The sequence below is a fragment of the Callorhinus ursinus genome, unplaced genomic scaffold, assembly GCF_003265705.2.
Source record: "Callorhinus ursinus isolate GAN/ISIS: 27379988/994484 unplaced genomic scaffold, GSC_fseal_2.0 scaffold48, whole genome shotgun sequence".
NCBI classification, from domain to species: domain Eukaryota; kingdom Metazoa; phylum Chordata; class Mammalia; order Carnivora; family Otariidae; genus Callorhinus; species Callorhinus ursinus.
In genome coordinates this window covers 9332994-9352612 of record NW_027397110.1, presented here as the reverse complement: position 1 = coordinate 9352612, position 19619 = coordinate 9332994, and the positions used below count along the sequence as shown (strand labels likewise).

The following is a 19619-nucleotide window of genomic DNA, read 5'->3' as shown; positions in this document are numbered from 1 at the left end:
GATTGTTGAGCCTAGTTTTTGTGAACTGAAAAATGTCTCAGGCTTTTGAACCAAATCCTACTTAGTGAATATCTTGTCTGGATTTTTGAGGCTTGAGAGGTTTGACCAAAACACAAAATAGGTCTAAAAGATGGTTTATGATGGTAGTGAGTTTTTCTTCTAAAGCACTGTTACACTAAAGTTTACTTTTTTCCCCCTCCACATACGTAATTACAGAATTCAGGCAGACAGGTGAGATTTATGTATGGAGTTTTCCATTTTTAATATTTGGTTAAACAAAATACATCTTTTGTAAACAAACCCAGCACAAGGCCAACAAAAAAAAAAAGGAATAAAAGCAAGAAAAACAAAAAGCCTAGGGTTGCCCCTTATTGGGCATCAGGGTCAGGCCTGCCCCCTTCCTTAAAGGAAGTGGGGCTTTTTGCCCTTGGGCATCAGCATGGGTCCCTGTTCCTAAGCACCAAAATTGGATATGAACAGAGAAACCAGCCCTGAAATGTTTAAGCGTCTTTGCATATCCCATTGGCTCATGGACTCCAAGTGCACGGGGACTCCTCTAAAGTGCCATTTGCACAGGCCCAAGCAGATTGGAGAAGAGTGCCCCGTCCTCCCAGAAGATGGCTTACTATCACTGACAGTGCCCATGGACCCAAGGTCCTGCTTGTGACAATCAGGTTGGCTGTAACTTCTGGCTGGTGGTGGTTGGAATGTCATTGTGCAGGGGTAAAGAGCTCCCTGTGGTGCCAAGCAGGTCTGGTGTGGAAAATGGTGCAGAAGAGACTGCAGCCAGTTGCCAAGAGGGTGTGATGCAGTAGCCGCTTGGTGGCCTCTGTTACTCAGCATAAAAAACGGCCTTGTTGGATTGAAGATACATGTGCAGAAAAAGTGCTGGTGTAAACATGCACTCCAGTCACAGTGGGGAGAAAGCCTCAGCTTAATCCTGTTAAGCTTGCTCAGGCTTGACATGCAAGCCCCAGGCTGGCTTTGCTGCTGGAGAGACGTCTGGCCAGTGGGGCAGCTCTCAGACCCGCCAAGACCACCGAACTGTAAGGGGTAGACAGGCCATCCCTGTCTGCCCACCTGTCTTGAGGCAACCACGACCACTTGGGTGACACACAGTGTGGTAGGATACTTCCCCTCCTTCTCTTTTGTTTTCCAAAGTTACAGGAGAAAAGTGGCCTACAACTATTTAAAGAGGTAGGGGATCGATCAATTCTCGTTGATTTGTAAAGGAAACTAAAGAAAGATGACAAATCCAGGTCCTATAACATAATGCACGTAAACACCCAACTTGAGGGTTCTGATTCTTGTCACTATAGTGACTCCGAGCCTAGGACTTCTACCAATTCTAGCTGCTCTTACTCTCTGAGTAGCTTATCTTCACAATTCTTTTCCTCACTCAACTGTTTCTCAAACTAGTGGAATTTGATATCGAAAGCAGACTTAATTGTTTCCTGATTTCTGCTGGAGTGTGTCAACCGGAAAAACTGCCCTCTGGCCTATCTTGTGCCCCAGAACCTCCGAAATCAACGTAGTGAAGTGGCAGGGACAATGCTGGAGTGAGGCCGACAGGCCATCTGTGCCGGCCCCAGTCTGCCTTCTGCCATGTCTTCTTAGGTATCTAGCTCACCCTGTCACACTAGAATATTGCAGGAGTCAACCACCCGGCATGGAATACTAAATGTTTCATTAGAAAACTCCCAAGGATGGCCATAAACCACCCTCAAAACGGGGGTAATGGGTGGCATTAAGGGTTGGAGATGGCATGCTGTACCACTGCTGGGGTTTTGGAGATGGTTTCCTGAGAGGCCCTTATGCTCTGGGTCCGTCAAGCCAGTCACATGGACTGTGCATGTACTATGTCTTCAGACCCACTGGTTGCCAGGAAAGGGGAAGTGGAGGCAGCATCTCCAGGTGAGTCACAGCAGCAGTGTCCTCCAGCAGAGCCTCTGTCAAGTCCTCGTAGGGATGGGGAAAGTAAGATTGGACCCACCTTTCTTCCTCCTCAAAGAAAACAAGGGTCTTCCACAGCTCCGCCCTAAGCACAAAGAGCTCCTACCTTCCTGTCCCAGGAATGAGTAACGCTGGGTGGTGGTTCTTGTAACCGTCCACACATCCGTCTGTCCTATTGCACTGTCAAATCGGAGGGGAAACCCAATGAGATGTTTGGGGGAGTGGCAAGGGCAGACCCACTGGATAGGCCACAACACATGACAGAGGACTTGGGGGGCCGAGGGGAGGGAAGGCTGGGTAGAACTGCATTACACGTCAGCCCTCCAACTCTGACGGGCCTCCACCTCTTCTGGCACCACCAGCAGGAGTTCACAGTTCTTTCCTCGCAAGTGATGTTTGAGAAATTTCCTATGGGAACAAAGGGTAGATGAGAGAAAATGAAATGCTGGTAAAACTGCAAACTCCAGCCTCGGGGCCGCATGCTCCCCAGTGACCTCATTATCTACGCCCTTGGCAGTCCTAAAGACACTCTTGGAGGGATCTGTTCTTGCAGGGTTCCACATCTGGCTACCCCTTCAACCTGTCCAGCTCATTGCCAACCTGAATTTTCATTCATCCTCAGTTATGTGAGGAACAGAGCCAGCCCGAAGCCCTATTCATTGTTTAAAAAAAAAAAAGTTTCTTCTTTGGTCTCAGGGAAATTTAGCTCTTTCTGGTCTAAATGTCTGTCTGCCTTCTGAACTGGCAGCTGTACCATCCCATTTTTCTAAGCATAGAGAATGTTACGATGCCGGTCCTACCAGACCAGAAGGCCAGCATTCTGGCTGTGGGAACTTCTCTACCAAAGGGACTTCACATCCTCAGGGGCCATCAAAGATACAGGTCTTTCAAGTCTGAGACCATGATTCTAAGGGCAGGGAGAGGATCCAAGTCGCTAGGGATTTCGTCTCCTTCGTCAAATAACCAAAGATGGGCTCAACTTCCCCAACGCACCAAAGGAAGGAGCCCGGCCCATTCACAACAGGTACCTGAGCTCGCTCTCGCCTCCAATCCACTCGGGCATCTTCAGTTTGGAGTCGAGGTTGTAATAGGCACCTCCCACCTCTCGAACACAGATCCAGTGCTGCCTTTTGAGAGGCAACTTCAGTGGACCCCAGCACAGGCTGGAGGGCAGATTCATGATGAAGCCCATGACATTCGTGAGAGCAATGGCACTGACATCCCTGCAGAAGAGAAAAGGCATCAACTCCCCAAGGTTCCCAGCAGGAACACCTCCCCACTCGGGCCCGAGTGCCTGTTCTCATCAAGTCAAGCCTGGTTCAGATTACCTGCGCTTGTCCCACCAGACAGCTTCATAGCCTTTGGTTTGAAGTGCCGCCATAATGACGTTCACATCGTAGTTCCCATTTCCTAGCATGCTCTTCTTGTGGGGGGTCACCATGGTGTTTGGAGACAACCTACAAATGTGAAAGGAGGAGGGCTGAGATGTGTGGGCTGTCCAACTCCTCCTGCCCGGCACCCCACAGACACCTTCCACCACTGCCCCCGGAAGCTTCTTTCCCCCATCCAGTACAAGGTAACCACTTTTTACCCAAGTATTTTATAGTTTGGACTCCTACTGCCCTAGGGATTACCACCTCTCTTTTTATGCAAAACATTAATTCCGTAGTGGTGGGGCCTACTTGGCTGTCATTCAGAAAGTCAATGGACCCAAACCATGTTCCACAAGAGGGCTCATTTGTGAAACCCTCAGCCTACCTATTTCTGCAGTCTTCTTCCTTGCTGATCTTCCTGCCTTAATATAGCCATTTTTCTTAAACATTACCATTGGTAGTATTTGTTGCTACTCTTGTTTTCTTTTATAGTTTTTAAATTTTTATTTAAATTCAACTAATTAACACATAACATTATTACTGTCAGAGGTAGAGTTCAGTGATTCATTGGTCTTATATAATACCCAGTGTTCATTAAAATCATGTGCCCTCCTTAATGCCCATCACCCAGGTACCCCATCCCCCAACCCCCTCCCCTCCAGCAACCCTCAGTCCACTTCCCATGATCAAGAGTCTCTTATGGTTTGTCTCCCTCTCTGATTTCATCGTTTCATTTTTCCCTCTCTTCCCCTATGATCCTCCCTTTTGTTTCTTAAATCCCACATGAGGGAGATCATATAACTGTCTTTCTCTGATTGACTTATTTTGCTTAGCATAATACCCTCTAGTTCCAACCATGTCATTGCAAATGGCAAGACTTCTTTTTTTTTGATGGCTGAGTAGTATTCCATGATACACAGAAACCACATCTTCTTTATCCATTCATCTGTTGATAAGACACCTGGGCTCTTTCCATAGTTTGGCTATTGTGGACATTGCTGCTATAAACATTGGGGTGCAGGTACCCCTTCAGATCACTACATTTGTATCTTTGTGGTAAAAACCCAAGCAGTGCAATTGCTGAGTTGTAGGGTAGCTCTACTTTCAACTTTTTGAGGAATGTCCATACTGTTTTCCAGAGTGGCGGCACCAGCTTGCATTCCCACCAACAGTGTAGGAGGGTTCACCTTTCTCCGCATCCTTGCCAACATCTCTCATTTCCTGACTTGTTAATTTTAGCCATTCTGACTGGTGTGAGGTGGTATCTCATTGAGGTTTTCATTGTATTTCCCTGGTGCCGAATGATGTTGAGCATTTTTTCATGTGTCTGTTGGCCACTTGTATGTCTTCTTTGGAGAAATGTCTGTTCATGTCTTCTGCCCATTTCTTGGATTATCTGTTCTTTGGGTGTTGAGTTTGTAAGTTCTTTATAGATTTTGGATACTAGCCCTTTATCTGATAAGACATTTTCTTTTCCCATTCTGTCGGTTGCCTTTTGGTTTTGTCAACTGTTTCCCTTGCTGTGCAAAAAGCTTTTTACCTTGAAGAAGTCCCAATAGTCATTTCTGCCTTTGTTTTCCTTGCCTTTGGAGACGTATCTAGCAAGAAGTTGCTGTGGCCAAGGTCACAGGGTTTGCTGCCTGTGTTCTCCTCTAGGATTTTGAGGGACTCCTGTCTCACATTTAGGTCTTTCATCCATTCTGAGTCTATTTTTGTGTGTGGTGTAAGGAGATGGTCCAGTTTCATTCTTCTGCATGTGGCTGTCCAATTTTCCCAACACCATTTGTTGAAGAGACTTTTTTCCATTGGATATTCTTTCCTGCTTTGTCGAAGATTAGTTGACCATAGAGTTGAGGGTCCATTTCTGGGTTCTCTATTCTGTTCCATTGATCTATGTGTGTTTTTCTGTGCCAGTACCATACTGTCTTGATGATTACAGCTTTGTTATAGAGTTTGAAGTCTGGCGTTGTGAAGCCACCAGCTTTGGTTTTCTTTTTCAACATTCCTTTGGCTATGCGGGGTCTTTTCTGGTTCCATACAAATTTTAGGATTATTTGTTCCAGCTCTGTGAAAAAAGTTGATGGTATTTTGATAGGGATTGCATTGAATGTATAGATGGCTCTAGGTAGCATAGCCATTTTAATATTTGTTCTCCCAACCCATGAGCATGGAACGTTTTTCCATTTCTTTGTGTCTTCCTCAATTTCTTTCATGAGTGTTTATAGTTTTCTGAGTACAGCTCCTTTGCCTATTTGGTTAGGTTTATTCCTAGGTATCTTATGGTTTTGGATGCAGTTGTAAATGGGATCAACTCCTTAATTTCTCTCTTCTGTCTCATTGTTGGTGTATAGAAATGCAACTGATTTCTGTGCACTGATTTTATATCCTGCCACTTTGCTTCATTCCTGTATGAGTTCTAGCAATTTTGGGGTTGAGTCTTTCGGGTTTTCCACACATCATGTCATCTGCAAAGAGTGAGAGTTTGACTTCTTCCCTGTCGATTCAGATGCCTTTTCTTTCTTTTTGTTGTCTGATTGCCGAGGCTAGGATTCTACCACTATGTTGAACAGCAGTGGTGATGGTGGACATCCCTGCTGTGTTCCTGACCTTAGGCGAAAAGCTCTGTTTTTCCCCACTGAGAATGATATTTGTTGTGGGTTTTTCATAGATGGCTTTTATGATATTGAGGTATGTACCCTCTATCCCTATACTGTGAAGAGTTTGAATCAAGAAAGGTTGCTGTGCTTTGTCAAATGCTTTTTCTGCATCTATTCAGAGTATCATATGGTTCTTGTTCTTTCTTTTATTTATGTAGTGTATCACATTGATTTGTGGATGTTGAACCAAACTTGTAGCCCAGGAATAAATCCCACCTGGTCATGGTGACTAATCCTTTTAATTTACTGTTGGATCCTATTGGCTAGTATTTTGGTGAGAATTTTTTGCATCCATGTTCATCAGGGATATTGGTCTGTAATTCTTTTTGGTGGGGTCCTCATCTGGTTTTGGGATCAAGGTAATGCTGGCCTCACAGAAAGAGTTTGGAAGTTTTCCTTCCATTTTGATTTTTTGAAACAGCTTCAGAAGAATAGGTATTTTTTTTTTAAGATTTTATTTATTTATTTGACAGAGAGAGACACAGCGAGAGAGGGAACATAAGCAGGGGGAGTGGGAAGGGGAGAAGCAGGCTTCCTGCCTAGCAGGGAGCCTGATGTGGGGCTTGATCCCAGGACCCTGAGATCATGACCTGAGCTGAAGGCAGTTGCTCAACCAACTGAGCCACCCAGGCGCCCCCAGAAGAATAGGTATTAATGCTTCTTTAAATGTTTGGTAGAATTCCCCTGGGAAGCCATCTGACCCTGGGCTCTTGTTTGTTGGGAGATTTTGACTACTGCTTCAACTTCCTTGCTGGTTATGGGTCTGTTCAGGTTTTCTACTTCATCCTGGTTCAGTTTTGATACTTTATACATCTCTAGGAATGCATCCATTTCTTCCAGATTGCCTAATTTGTTGGTATATAGTTGCTCATAATATGTTCTTATAATTGTTTGTATTCCTTCAGTGTTAGTTGTGATCTCTCCTTTTTCATTCATGGTTTTATTTGGGTCCTTTCTCTTTTTGATAAGTCTGGCCAGGGGGTTATCAATCTTATTATTTCAGAAAACAAGCTCCTAGTTTTGCTGATCTGTTCCACTGTTCTTTTGGTTTCTATTTCATCGATTTCTGCTCTAATCTTTATTCACTTATCCTGCTGGGTTTAGGCTTTATTTACTGTTCTTTCTCCAATTACTTTAGGTGTAAGGTTAGGTTGTGTCTTTGAGACCTTTCTTGTTTCTTGAGAAAGGCTTGTGTTGCTGTATACCTCCCTCCTAGGACTGCCTTTGCTGCATCCCAAAGGTTTTGAACAGCTGTGTTTTCATTTTCATTTATTTCCGTGAATTTTTAAAATTCTTTAATTTCCTGGTTGACCCATTTATTCTTTAGTACGATGCTCTTTAGCCTTCATGTATTTGAGTTCTTTCCAAATTTCCTCTTGTGTTTGAGTTTGAGTTTCAAAGCATTGGGGTCCAAAAATATGCAGGGAATGATCCCAATCTTTTGGTACCAGTTGAGACCTGATTTGTGACCCAGTATGTGATCTGCTCTGGAGAATGTTCCACGTACACTCTTGAAGAATGTGTATTCTGTTGTTTTAGGATGGAATGCTCTGAATATACCTGTGAAGTTCATCTGGTCCAGTGTGTCATTCAAAGCCCTTGTTTCCTTGTTGATCTTCTGCTTAGATGATCTCTCTCTTGCAGTGAGTGGAGTGTTAATTATTGTATTATTATCAATGTGTTTCTTTAATTTTGTTATTAATTGGTTTATATAATTGGCTGCTCCCATGTTAGGGGCATAAATATTTACAATTGTTAGATCTTCTTGTTGGATAGACCCTTTAAGTAGGATACAGTGTTCTTTCTCATCTCTTATTACAGTCTCTGGTTTAAATCTAATTTGTCTGATATAAGGATTGCCACCCCAGCTTTCTTTTGATGTCCATTAGCATGATAAATGGATTTCTACCCCCTCACTTTCAATCTGGAGTTGTGTGGGTCTAAAATGAGTCTCTTTAAGACAGCATATTGATGAGTCTTGCTTTTTTATCCAATGTGATATCCTTTGTCTTTTGATTGGAGCATTTAGCCCATTTATATTCAGAGTAACTACTGAAAGATGAATTTTGTGTGGTTGTATTACCTGTAAAGTCACTGTTTCTGTATTATTGCCTCTGTTCCTTTCTGGTCTATGTTACCTTTGGGCTCTCCCTTCACTTAAGGGATCCCCTTTAATATTTCCTGCAGGGCTGGTTTAGTGATCACAAATTCTTTTAGTTTCTGTTTGTCCTGAAAGCTTTTTATCTCTCCTTCTATTTGAATGATAGCCATTCTATTTTGAATGAATGGAGTAAGTATTCTTGGCTGCATATTTAGCACCCTGAATATATCATGCCAGTCCTTTCAGGCCTGCCAGGTCTCTGAAGATAGGTCTGCTGCCAGGCTATGTTTCTACTCTTTTAGGTTACAGACCTCTTGTCCCGAGCTTTCAGGATTTTCTCTTTGTCTCTGAGATTTGCAAGTTTCACTATTATATGTCAGGGTGTTGACCTATTTTTATTGATTTTGAGAGGGGTTCTCTGTGCCTCCTGGACTTGAATGCCCGTTTCCTTCCCCAGATTAGGGAAGTTCTCCAGTATAATTTGCTCCGATATACTTTCTGCTCCCCCCTTTCCTCTTCTTCTGGGATCCCAATTATTCTAATATTGTTTCACTTTATGGTATCACTTATCTCTCGAATTCTACCCTCGTGATCCAGTAGTTATGGTTTTTTTTTAGCTTCTTTATTCTCCATCATTTTGTCTTCTATATCACTAATTCTCTCTTCTGCCTCATTTATCCTAGCAGTTAGAGCCTCCATATTTGATTGCATCTCATTAATAGCATTTTGATTTTGACTTGATTAGAGTTCTTTTATTTCTCCAGAAAGGGGTTCTGTAATATCTTCTATGCTTTTTTCAAGCCCAGCTAGTATCTTTATAATCGTTGTTCTAACTCTAGTTCCCACATCTTACTTATATCCACACTGATTAGGTCCCTGGCAGACGGTACTGCCTCTTGTTCTCTTTTTTGAGATGAGTTTTTCTGTCTTTGTCATTCTGTCTAGAGAAGAAAAGATGAATGAGAGAACAAAATACTAAAACGGCAACAATGACAGCAGAGAAATATACACTAAACAAATCAGAAGAGACTAGAAACCAAAAAAATAAAATAAAATAAAATAAAAAAGAGATAGAATATAATCATACAGGTGAACTGAACAGAGCAATACACAGGATCCTGTGTGTATTTTGGTCTGTTAGAAAACTAGATCCCAAAATTATAAAAAAAAAAACAACTTATATATGTACAATATGTATAAAAATAAAGTTAAATATAATGAAAGAATAAAATATAACCATAAAAATGAAAATTAAAGAACAAAAGAAAAAAAAGGAATATAAACAGACAGGTGAACAGAACAGAGCAATATATTATGTCCTGAGTATATTTTGGTCAGTTTGTTGGAAAAACTACATCTCAAAATTGTAAAGAAAAAAAATATATATATATAATTAAATACATTGAAAAGATGGAATGCAACTGTAAAGATCAAAATTTAAAAAGCCTAAGCAAAAGAAGAAAAAAAAGAACATGATCAGATAGGTTAAGAGAACAGAGCCATACACTAGATTCTGGGTGCAATTTGGTCTGTTTGTTAGAAGAAACTGTATCCCAAAATTGTAAAGAACGAAAAACATATATATACAAAAATAAATACAATAAAAGGACAGAATGTAACTCTAAAAATGATAGTGAAAAAAGATTAAAAAAGATTTTATAAAAGAGTTGATAAAATAAGAAACTGGTTGAAAAAGGAAAGGGAAAAAATATTAAAATTGAAAGACTAAAGAATCATGAGAAAAACCCATGAATTCTATATACTATTTTCCCCTAGCACTGGAGTTTTGCAGTTCAGTGTGATCAGTAAACTTGGTCTTAGCCAGATGTTCTTGCTGATTTTCTCGGGGAGGGACCAGTTGCACTGATTCTCAGGTGTCTACCCCCGGCAGAACTGCACCACCCTTGCCTGGGGCCAGGCTAAGTAAGCGGCTCTGAATTGCTCTTTTATTCCCTGAAGGCTTTCCACATGGCTTTAGATGATGAGAATGAAATTGGTGGCCTCCCAATCTTCAGCCCCAGCTGAGAGCTCGGGGCCTCACTCCTCAGTGAGCCCTCAGAGAAAAGCAGTCAATCACTCCTGTCTCCCTGGTCTCTGCACTGCATGCTCACCCAGTCTGTGACCAGACATTTCTGTCTCAGGTACACAACCCGTTTTGAGTCTCTAAACCCTGCAGACTCCTGCAGTGCGCACCTGCACCGCTCCTCCCCCAGGGGAGGGAGGAGGGTCTCGCTGAGGTTCTGTTGCTTGCTGGGCCCCTGCTCAAAGAGCGGTCAGCCAACTGTACTGTGGTTCATGGTATATGGCAACCCCATGCTGAGAGTCCACTCCGAGCTTGCTGACTGCAGCCACGGTGCATGGTTTATGGCATCCCTGAGCTAAGAGTCCCTGGGCTCGCTGATTGCAGCCAGCTTCCCCGCTCCAATGTCTGGGAGCTCTGCCATACTCAGACACTCCCGGTCTTCCTGTGACCCCTCAGATCCTGAGACCACACTGTCCCACCTAGGATTCTACCTCGCCTTGCCACCTGAGCACCCTTCAGGCAGGGACATCCCTCATCGGAGCAGACTTCTCAAAGTTCTGATTCTGTGCTCTGCTGCTCACTTTCCCGGGCCGGCTTACAGAGGCTCCCACCCCTTGCAGTTTATCTTCTGATATATCACCTCGGATTCACTTCTCCGCACCTCCTAACTTGCAGAACATGGTCGCTTTTCTATTTGTAGAGTTGCAGCTACTCTTTTCTTAGATCTTCAGTTAAGTTTGCAGGTGTTCAGGATCATTTGATAGCTATCTAACTGAATTCCTGGGACCAGACGAAACTCAGGTCTCCTACTCCTCCACCACCTTGGACTCTACTCTCTCCTTTTTTCTTTTCCTTTTACAGTTGAAACGCTTTCTATTTAACGCTTGCACACTTGGTAATCATTAATCATTAAATACTCCAAGGCATACAGACGCTCAGACGGGTAACATAAATGTATGAACCTGGGGCCAAATGTAAAGCAATAAGAAGTAGTAAGGCCTACGTTGAACTGGAATGCATGAGCCACCTAAAGTATTTCAAATATACGTGTGTGTGTAAAATAATTGAATAAAAAATAAAAAAATTAAAACACAATGAATCAACTGAAAAAAATGAATGTGCCAGACAAACTTGCCCACCGAGCTTTAAGTCATTTTTGGCCAGGCCTTATTAGCTACTCCTTCATCCAAGGCAAGGACAGCAGCTCTAAAGGCGTTTCCAGTCCTACGATTTTGCTTTCACAGGCTTGTCAGGCCAGGACCTGAGGAAAGGCCGTCTTGAGGGAAGGGATAGATTACTTCCACCTTGTTGTGAAGGGGAAGAAGGGAAATGGGGTGAGTTTCTCAGGAATAAAATCAGAGGGCAGATGTCCAGGAGGCTGCTAAGGGCCACCTCTAGAAGAGAATCATGACTTTAGGTCAACTCCAAACACTCAAGAAATCTTACAAAAAGTTGTTTTGTTTTTTTTTTAAACTTCTCTGTACACAGCAACTATACTAATATTTTTTGAACACAAAACATTCCTTCCACTACTTAAACCCTCCAATGGCTTCCAAAGCACTTAAATACAGTCTAAATTACTTCCTCTCCCTGCAAAGCCCTCAGAACACTGCTGACCTCATCCCTACTTCTTTTAACACACACACCTGCTCCCTACTACTTAAACACACAAAACTCCTTCTCACCCGAAGGCCTTTGCACACACTGTTTCAGCCATCTGTAAAGTTGGCTGAAACTTGGTTTGCTCCTTATTATTTGGGTCTCAAGTGTTAGTGCCTTAGAGGCCTTTTCTGAGCACCCAATCTTCAGTTTCTTCCAGGCACCAGCTCTTACTCCACCTGCTTTAATTACAGCCCTTGTTACAACCAGCCATGTCTGTTTTCCACACTAGAATGACAGCAGGGGCCTTCTCTATCCTGTTAGGACTACATCACCAGGACCCAAAGAGTGCCTGGCACATGACAGGTGCTCCAGAAATATTTACTGACATGTTCGCCATGTTTATTTTGCTACCCTATCTCTTTCTTTGTAAACATTGGTGGCAGACCCTTAAAAAGAGGTTGTGTGCTTGTCCCCAGAGCTGGCAAAGAAGGGGATCAGAGGACACAAAACTTCACTCTGCCACCAAATTGCATTTTACTGTAACAATAACTACCATTTATTGAAAAATTCCATGCCACACTCAATGCAAGATGCTTTTATGTGTATCTCATTTAATTTCCACAATAAACCTATGAAGCTATAAACTGTTTCCATTTTATAGGCTTAAAAAACTGAAGTTTGGTGATTTAAAATGGTGACTTGCCTGTGATCACTTATCTCACAAATGACAGAACTAGGATTCATACTCAGGTTTGTCTGACTCCAATGTTGTGCTTACTGTCTTATGGTGAGGACCCAAGAACCAGAATGGGTGATGGTAGTTGGGTGAGAAGAGGAAAGGCCAGTGGAATCCCTGGGGCCTGGACCTAAAATACAGCTTCAAAGGACAAAGGCTCTCAGTGGGCTCTTGTATTAAATAAGAAAGTATATGAAAGCAAGCCTAGCTCAAGGTGTATCAAGTTCCTTCCCCTTCACCAACTTTTCAATAGCTTCTCCGTACTTTCAGGGAAGTCTCTAGGAGATGCATGAGGGCTGCAACAAAGAAACTTCTGGGTCTTCTACCTTGTTCACTATTTAACTCCTTACCAAGCTCAAAACTTGGAGCCGCGCAGGGCACCTGGGTGGCTCAGTCAGTTAAGCATCTGCCTTCAGCTCAGGTCATGATCCCGGGGTCCTGGGATCGAGCCCCACATCAGGCTCCCTGCTCGGTGGGAAGCCTGCTTCTCCCTCTCCCACTCCCCCTGCTTGTGTTCCCTCTCTCACTGTGTCGCTGTCTGTCAAATAAATAAATAAAATCTTAAAAAAAAAACAACAAAAAACTTGGAGCCTCACTTTCCTGAGTGTGTTCCCAGATGATCACAGAAGGTGTTCAACACATTAATGGCTGAATAAATCGAATAAAAGGGTTTCCTGCGGGAATTTGTGGAGCCCCTAATATGCTAATATTCACCTCGAGTCTTGAGGAGACAGGGTAGACTTCAGATCCCAAACATATACAACCAAACCTTTTTTTGAGGTGCACCTTACAGGAGTGTTCCCAGGGTCTCCTCTCCATGTCCCACAGCTTCTATCTCAGGCTCCAACCCTCTTCCGTCTGTTCCCATTTGCTCTCCCCTAGCTGGAGCTTCCTTGCCCCATATCTGGGCTTTTGAAACAGGTTGCTAAAGTGATCTCCTTGGGGCGCCTGGGTGGCTCAGTCATTCAGCGTCTGCCTTCAGCTCAGGTCATGATCTCAGGGTCCTGGGATCGAGCCCCGCATCGGGCTCCCTGCTTGGCGGGAAGCCTGCTTCTCCCTCTCCCACTCTCCCTGCTTGTTCCCTCTCTCGCTCTGTCAAATAAATAAAATCTTTAAAAAATAAATAAAATAAAGTGATCTTGTTCCCAAACTCTCCTTCCACCAAGTCACCTAAATGTTCCTGCCACATTCACCAAGTTATCATTTCACTCTCTCACGTGAGAACTGCCACTGGAGCCAACTGCCCACTGGCTAACTTCAACCCTCCTGGCCCTACTGAGCCTGCCGTTCCCCTCTCCTTGGGCTTTTAGTGCACTTCATTTTTTTTTTTTTTAAGATTTTATTTATTTATTTGACAGAGAGAGACACAGCGAGAGAGGGAACACAAGCAGGGGGAATGGGAGAGGGAGAAGCAGGCTTCCCGTGGAGCAGGGAGCCTGATGTGGGGCTCGATCCCAGGACCCTGGGACCATGACCTGAGCCGAAGGCAGACGCTTAACGACTGAGCCACCCAGGCGCCCCTTTTAGTGCACTTCAGACACCACGACCATGTGGCCTCTATTCTTTCATCCTGTTTCCTGTTCCAAGCCAAATCCTAAAGCTTCTTCAAGGTCAATGTCACATCCTACTTCTTCCATGGAATCTTTCCTGGCTTCTGCGTAGAAAATACAGGGAGATGGGGAGGACCACACAGTATCCTAGCAAGCAGCACCAATACTAACTGTGTGATTTAATCTCCGTGCCTGTTGGCTTATCTGCAACAATGGGAATAATCCCCATCTTACAAGACCATTGAAGAATCCATTATCTTTTTTTTAAAAGATTTTTTTATTTATTTGAGAGAGAGAATGAAAGAGAGAGAGAGCGCGTGTGCATGGCGGGGGGAGGGTCAGAGGGCGAAGAAGACCCCCCCGCCAAGCAGGGAGCCCGACGTGGGACTCGATCCCGGGACTCCAGGATCATGACCTGAGCCGAAGGCAGTCACTTAACCAACTGAACCACCCAGGCGCCCAAGAATTCCATTATCTTATACGTGTCCAACCAAATAGCAAATTCCCGAAGCACAGGGGATGGCTCTTCTACTCTGCAGCCCTCACGGCAAAGCAGTGGCAACTGAGTAAACACGGGCTGGCCTAGATGATATCACTACAGGGAATGCAGAGAATGGCCTCCATCTCATTCCTAGAGTGGTCATTTGAATAAGTGGGGTCTGCCCAGTGGGCCATTATACCAGTACTTGTTTCTATTTAACCATAACCAGGTGCCCACTGTGTTAGCTACTCTTACGAGCTTTATCTTTTAATCCTTCCAACAGTCTTAAGACAGAACTTAATCCCACAGTGTTAATAAGGAAGCTGAGATGCAGCGTGGCTACAGTGACTTGCACAGCCCTATGCAGCTGGTGAGGGCTACGGAGCTAGGATCCAACCCCTACACCTAATACACTCAATGGTCTCCCGGATAGTTTGACACACGCGTCCCAGTGAACTCCGTGGCATCCTGTTCTGTGATTCTTTTCTTGAGACTCCTTGGCAAACTCCTGTTCAGGATGGTCTTCATGATTTGGGTAGAAGGTCTGGACTAGAAAGCAAGCCTCTCACTTCTGTTGTCACAGCCACAGGTTAGAGCCATGGGATTTGAAGCGATGATCTCCAAGTGAGAAAATGGGCTCTAGCCAGGTCTCACTAATGCCTATGCCCTCAGGTGAGTTCCTGGTCCTCCCTTGTGGTTATTCCTGTGTCCGGCTACGATGAGGATTTCAGATTTTAACAAAAAGGAGATGTGGAGACATTCACCAAGATTCCTTTTCTCAGGGCGCCTGGGTGGCTCAGTTGTTAAGCATCTGCCTTTGGCTCAGGTCATGATCCCGGGGTCCTGAGATTGAGCCCCACGTCGGGCTCCCTGCTCAGTGGAAAGCCTGTTTCTCCCTCTCCCACTCCCCCTACTTGTGTTCCTTCTCTCGCTATATCTCTCTGTCAAATAAATAAATAAAATCTTAAAAAAAAAAGATTCCTTTTCTCTCCTAATTATTATTTCCCTTTTTATCAGATCTGAAGAAATGTGACCTTAGAAAATATGTCTCAGAACTTGATGATGGATCTTTAAATTATTAAATATATAAAGCACAGATCACAGGGCCAGGCACATCGATGTACTCTTTAAGTACTGGCAATGATGATGATGTGTTTGCCTGGCCCTTGGACAAAATGATTTCAATCTCTAGAGGTTAACACTCTATACTTAGCAATTTACCAACACCACACCTTTAAATGTGGCTCCTTTCACTTGCTCAGGGACCTTTTAATGGGGAGGGTTAGACTTCTCTTGGTAAAAGAATGCTGGTTGTTCACCAATATCTAAAATTCTTTGTCCCGTCCAGCTTGCATTAGAGTTTTTGAATGGTACCAACCTAGTTTTCATCTATTTAGATTTTAACAGCTACTTTTTTTTTTGCAGGGGGTGAGGTGCATACCCAGCTGCAAGAACATTTAATCACTGAACAATTGAGATGAGTCTGGTGAAAATGGTTTGAAACTGAGAATTTTCCAAACAACTCAGCAAAGCTGCTACTACATCATTTGACTTCTAAATTCTTCCTTTTTCAAAGCACAGGCTCATATATGATGAGATGTACAAGATCAGATATCCACATCTGTATATGTGCACGATGACAGCTGCCAAGTTTCCGAGCTTTTCTCTAATTTCACACACATGTTGAAAACAGATCCTTTTCAAACCAGTGACCTCTTCTGCCATCACTGTGGTTCTCAGCACTATGTTCAAATCCTGGACTGAGACTCTGCCACCTTGACTCCTCTATTCCCTATCCCCATGCTGCTGGGCCACTGGCTTTAGTTTTTTCTTAGTTCCTACTCATTTCTGTTCCAAACATGAGTCATCTCATATCCACAACTACTGAAACTCCACCCTGCTTTTGTATTTCTCCTTTTTTATCTGGCTAAAATTCAACTGCTAGGATGAACTTCCTCTCAACAAAGAGCATTCATCAAAATTTTTCTCCCATTTCTCCCATTCATCAGCCCCATCTTCAAAAGAGCATAAAACTTTGTATCTGGGAATTTAAAATTATCTAGTTTAACCTGCCAACATTACTATTCTTTCCATTAAGATCCAAACAGATCATCTTTTCCCTTTCAAATGGTTCTAAATTCCAGGGTTCTAACTTCACCTAAGTTTATTCTCAAGGTCTGGTCAATGTAGAGCCTGGGATGTACTTAGCAGCTGAGTCCTGTTCAACTTTTCTCTACAGTGCCTAGCAGTGCTTGGCACACAGCAGGCCGCTAGTAAATGTTTGTTTATAAAATTCCCTCTTCTCCTCACCTCTTCTCCCTTTTCTCTGATCCCTTTCATGCTTCTTTGTTTCTATCCACATTGAATCTTTCCATACAATATGCCCTACATAGAATTCTGCCTCTGGAGTGGAAGCTGAGTATACTTGCTATTGCTATTACTTTGAGATGGATCTTTACCTTGTGCTGGTAGGAAACTGGGGAGCGTAGTACAAATTTTCTAGAGCTTTAGTAGCCAGGAATAGAACTCTGGTTCCATGTTGAGTGTTTAGCAAATATTTAGCATTCTTTCATTCAGGGAAAACACAACTAACTGAAAGAGTTATCCGCAAACAGCAATTATCCACAAACAGCTTATAATCACAGTCCGTATCTTTAGACCCAGGCCCAACTTACTAGCAGGGTGAACGGGTACGGATCATACCATTGCTCTGACATGCCTTTTCCAATACTCAGGAAGTAGCAGAGCAGAGGAGTTGCTGTGTCCATCCAGACACTAGAGAACCAACTCTCAAACCCTCTGATAAAAAGAATTTTAGAACATCAAAGTAGAGAGAGAAAAGGCTGAACTTCTATCAACCTGTCAGGCAGCACTTAGCAAAGTGGGTATAAAAGGCCATAGAGAATGAAGCAGAACGGGGAAGAGAGCTAGAGTCAGCTTCAAATCACAGCTTTGCTATTCAGAAGCTATTTGGGCAAACTACCTGACCTTTCCGCCTGTTGCTCTATCAGTAAAAGAGAGACAGTAAAATAACTGCTGGGGAGGGCTATACAAAGCAACTTATGAAAAGCACCACGGCCAGCACATGGCTGCATAGACAAACTGAGCACTGTGTATAGCTGAGCACCTTCCTTATAAAACCCACAGCATTCCACCTCTGAGGAGAGGTGACTTAGTGTGTACAGCTCCCGTCCCCCTTCGGGACTGTAACCGCTCGGGGGCAGGACTTGAGAGGCATTACAACATAGCGATCAACCGCACAGATACAAACCTGAATTCAAACTCGGCTCCATCTCTTGTCATGTTACCTCAGGCAAATTACTGAACTTCTCTGAGCCCTGTCTATGTCCATAAAATGGAAATAACACATAGTCCATGGGATTGTTGAGGGGATCACACAACTGAGGCTTTTAGCACTGTGCCTTGTCGATATAGTAAGTGCTCAATCAACGAGGGTGATTATTTTTCCCATCTGTGTCCCTTATAACTGCTAACATCTAGCTAATAATACCTGTTGGTTTGAAGGTTTATGTAGCTGAGACACTGCCCCACCCACAGAAATTCATAAATAGCAAACAGTGTAAAAATGCCAAGGAGAAGGTCCCCTACCTCTGGAAAATCTCTTGCAGCGTTTCCCGGGTGAAAGCATTGCTGTCCTGGAAGACGTTATTGAGGGCATGCAGGGCACAAAGCTCCCTGCGCTGTTTCTCATGGTAGATTTGTGGGGGTGCTGCCTGAGGCAGCTCCAAAGATTCAGATTTGGCCTTGTCTCCTTTCCATGGCACGCAACTCATGTTTTCGTTTTAGGTTCCAGAGAGGGCTAAAAACACCCCACCCTTCCCTCCAGAGGAAGAATGTAAGCTTCTCAGTCTTTTCAGGATTCCTGAGGTCCACCTTATTTTCTGGTCTCCATGATTTATGCTTTGTCACGGGGAGAAAGGTTGGAATCAAAAGGAAAAAAAAAATCCACCTCCATCAACAGAAATATCACTTTTGGATTAGTGTATTTCGCCACTACTGTCAAAGTGCAGATTTTTTTAAAAAAATCATAGACGATCTAAGACCTTGTTTCCCTTCTCCCACCCTCCCCTCCAAAAAAAAAAAAAACCCAACAAAAAACAAAAAACCCACGATTTTCTTGCCGTATTTTCCTGTCTGCAAATGCCAACCAGACCTCAACGCAGGAGGACCGAACGGAATTGGTCACATCGCTCCTTTTCTTCCATTTCTTTCAAACCGCAACGCCACTGACTCAGGAGACAAGGCCTAGGTGGTGGGTAAAATGCAAAATTCGAGCCGCTAGCGAGGGCCGGCCACCGTGGGATCGCGGGCCGAGCCGGGGCCTCGGGGGCGGCTCTCCATCCCCTCTGGTGCGGTGGGGCCCCGCAGGGCACGGGCCGAGGCGGGGGCGGCTCCCTCGGAACGCGCGGACTTTCACCCTCTCGCCGCGGCCCTGCAGAGGAAACAACCCCGGTCAGCTCCCGCGGTCAAGCGGACCGCCGCGGAGAACCAGGCTGGCGGGGGAGGGGGGGCGGGGGGGGGGGGGCGGGCCCGGCCCCAGCCCGAGGGAAGGTCCTGCGCAGCGACTGGCAGGCCCGCGAGGGGTGGGGTCGAGCCCACCCGGCTCGCCTCACCGCCCACACCCCAACCTCCCCGCCCATCACGTGAGTGCAAGCCGACACGCCCTCCCGCCGCTGCCCCCACCCACGCCGCGGGTCAACCCCCTCACCGCTGCAGGCCACCACCTGGCGCTGCGGGCCGCCACCTGGGCCGCGCTCGGGCGGGCGGGCAAGCGCGCGCACCTGAGCCCGACGTCAGCCGCCCTCGCCGGGCGCGTGCTCCGGAAACGCCCTCTTGCGCCGTCCCCGCTCCCGCCCGCCGCGGCGTCACGTATGACGTCAGCCTGTCGTCAGGCGGCGCCGGCTTTAAGGCCCGGGCTGCCAGCCGTCGGTTGAGTGGGTGTGGGTGGCCTTGAGGTGAGGCGGCTGGGGGTTGTGGGCCGTGAGCCGTAGAGCGTGGCGGCGGCAGCCGGAGCTCATGCCCGACTCCTGGGTTCGGTTCTTTGCGGGCTGGGTAGGGCGGGGCGGCCGGCGGGAGTCTCGCCTCGACGCCCGCCGCTCCCCACCCCTCCCCGGGCATCGGC

General features: G+C 45.0%; 1 protein-coding gene across 4 annotated transcripts; it reads right to left on the bottom strand.

Moving 5' to 3' along the window:
- Positions 1-232: 232 nt before the first annotated feature.
- On the bottom strand, positions 233-19609 carry JOSD1 (Josephin domain containing 1). 4 transcript variants are annotated; one of them, XM_025881617.2, is made up of 6 exons: positions 19206-19609; positions 18608-18929; positions 3282-3410; positions 2982-3176; positions 2266-2361; positions 233-2133 (listed from the first exon to the last, which is right to left on the bottom strand). In XM_025881617.2, exons 3-6 carry the CDS (start codon positions 3392-3394, stop codon positions 1953-1955), a joined length of 585 nt encoding a protein of 194 aa, XP_025737402.1. In that variant the 5' UTR covers positions 3395-3410; positions 18608-18929; positions 19206-19609; the 3' UTR covers positions 233-1952. The 4 variants fall into 4 exon arrangements, with proteins under 4 accessions (XP_025737402.1, XP_025737399.1, XP_073738859.1 ...); XM_025881614.2 differs by having other exon boundaries at positions 18086-18929; positions 19206-19607; XM_073882758.1 differs by having other exon boundaries at positions 18086-18929; positions 19279-19294.
- Positions 19610-19619: the final 10 nt, after the last annotated feature.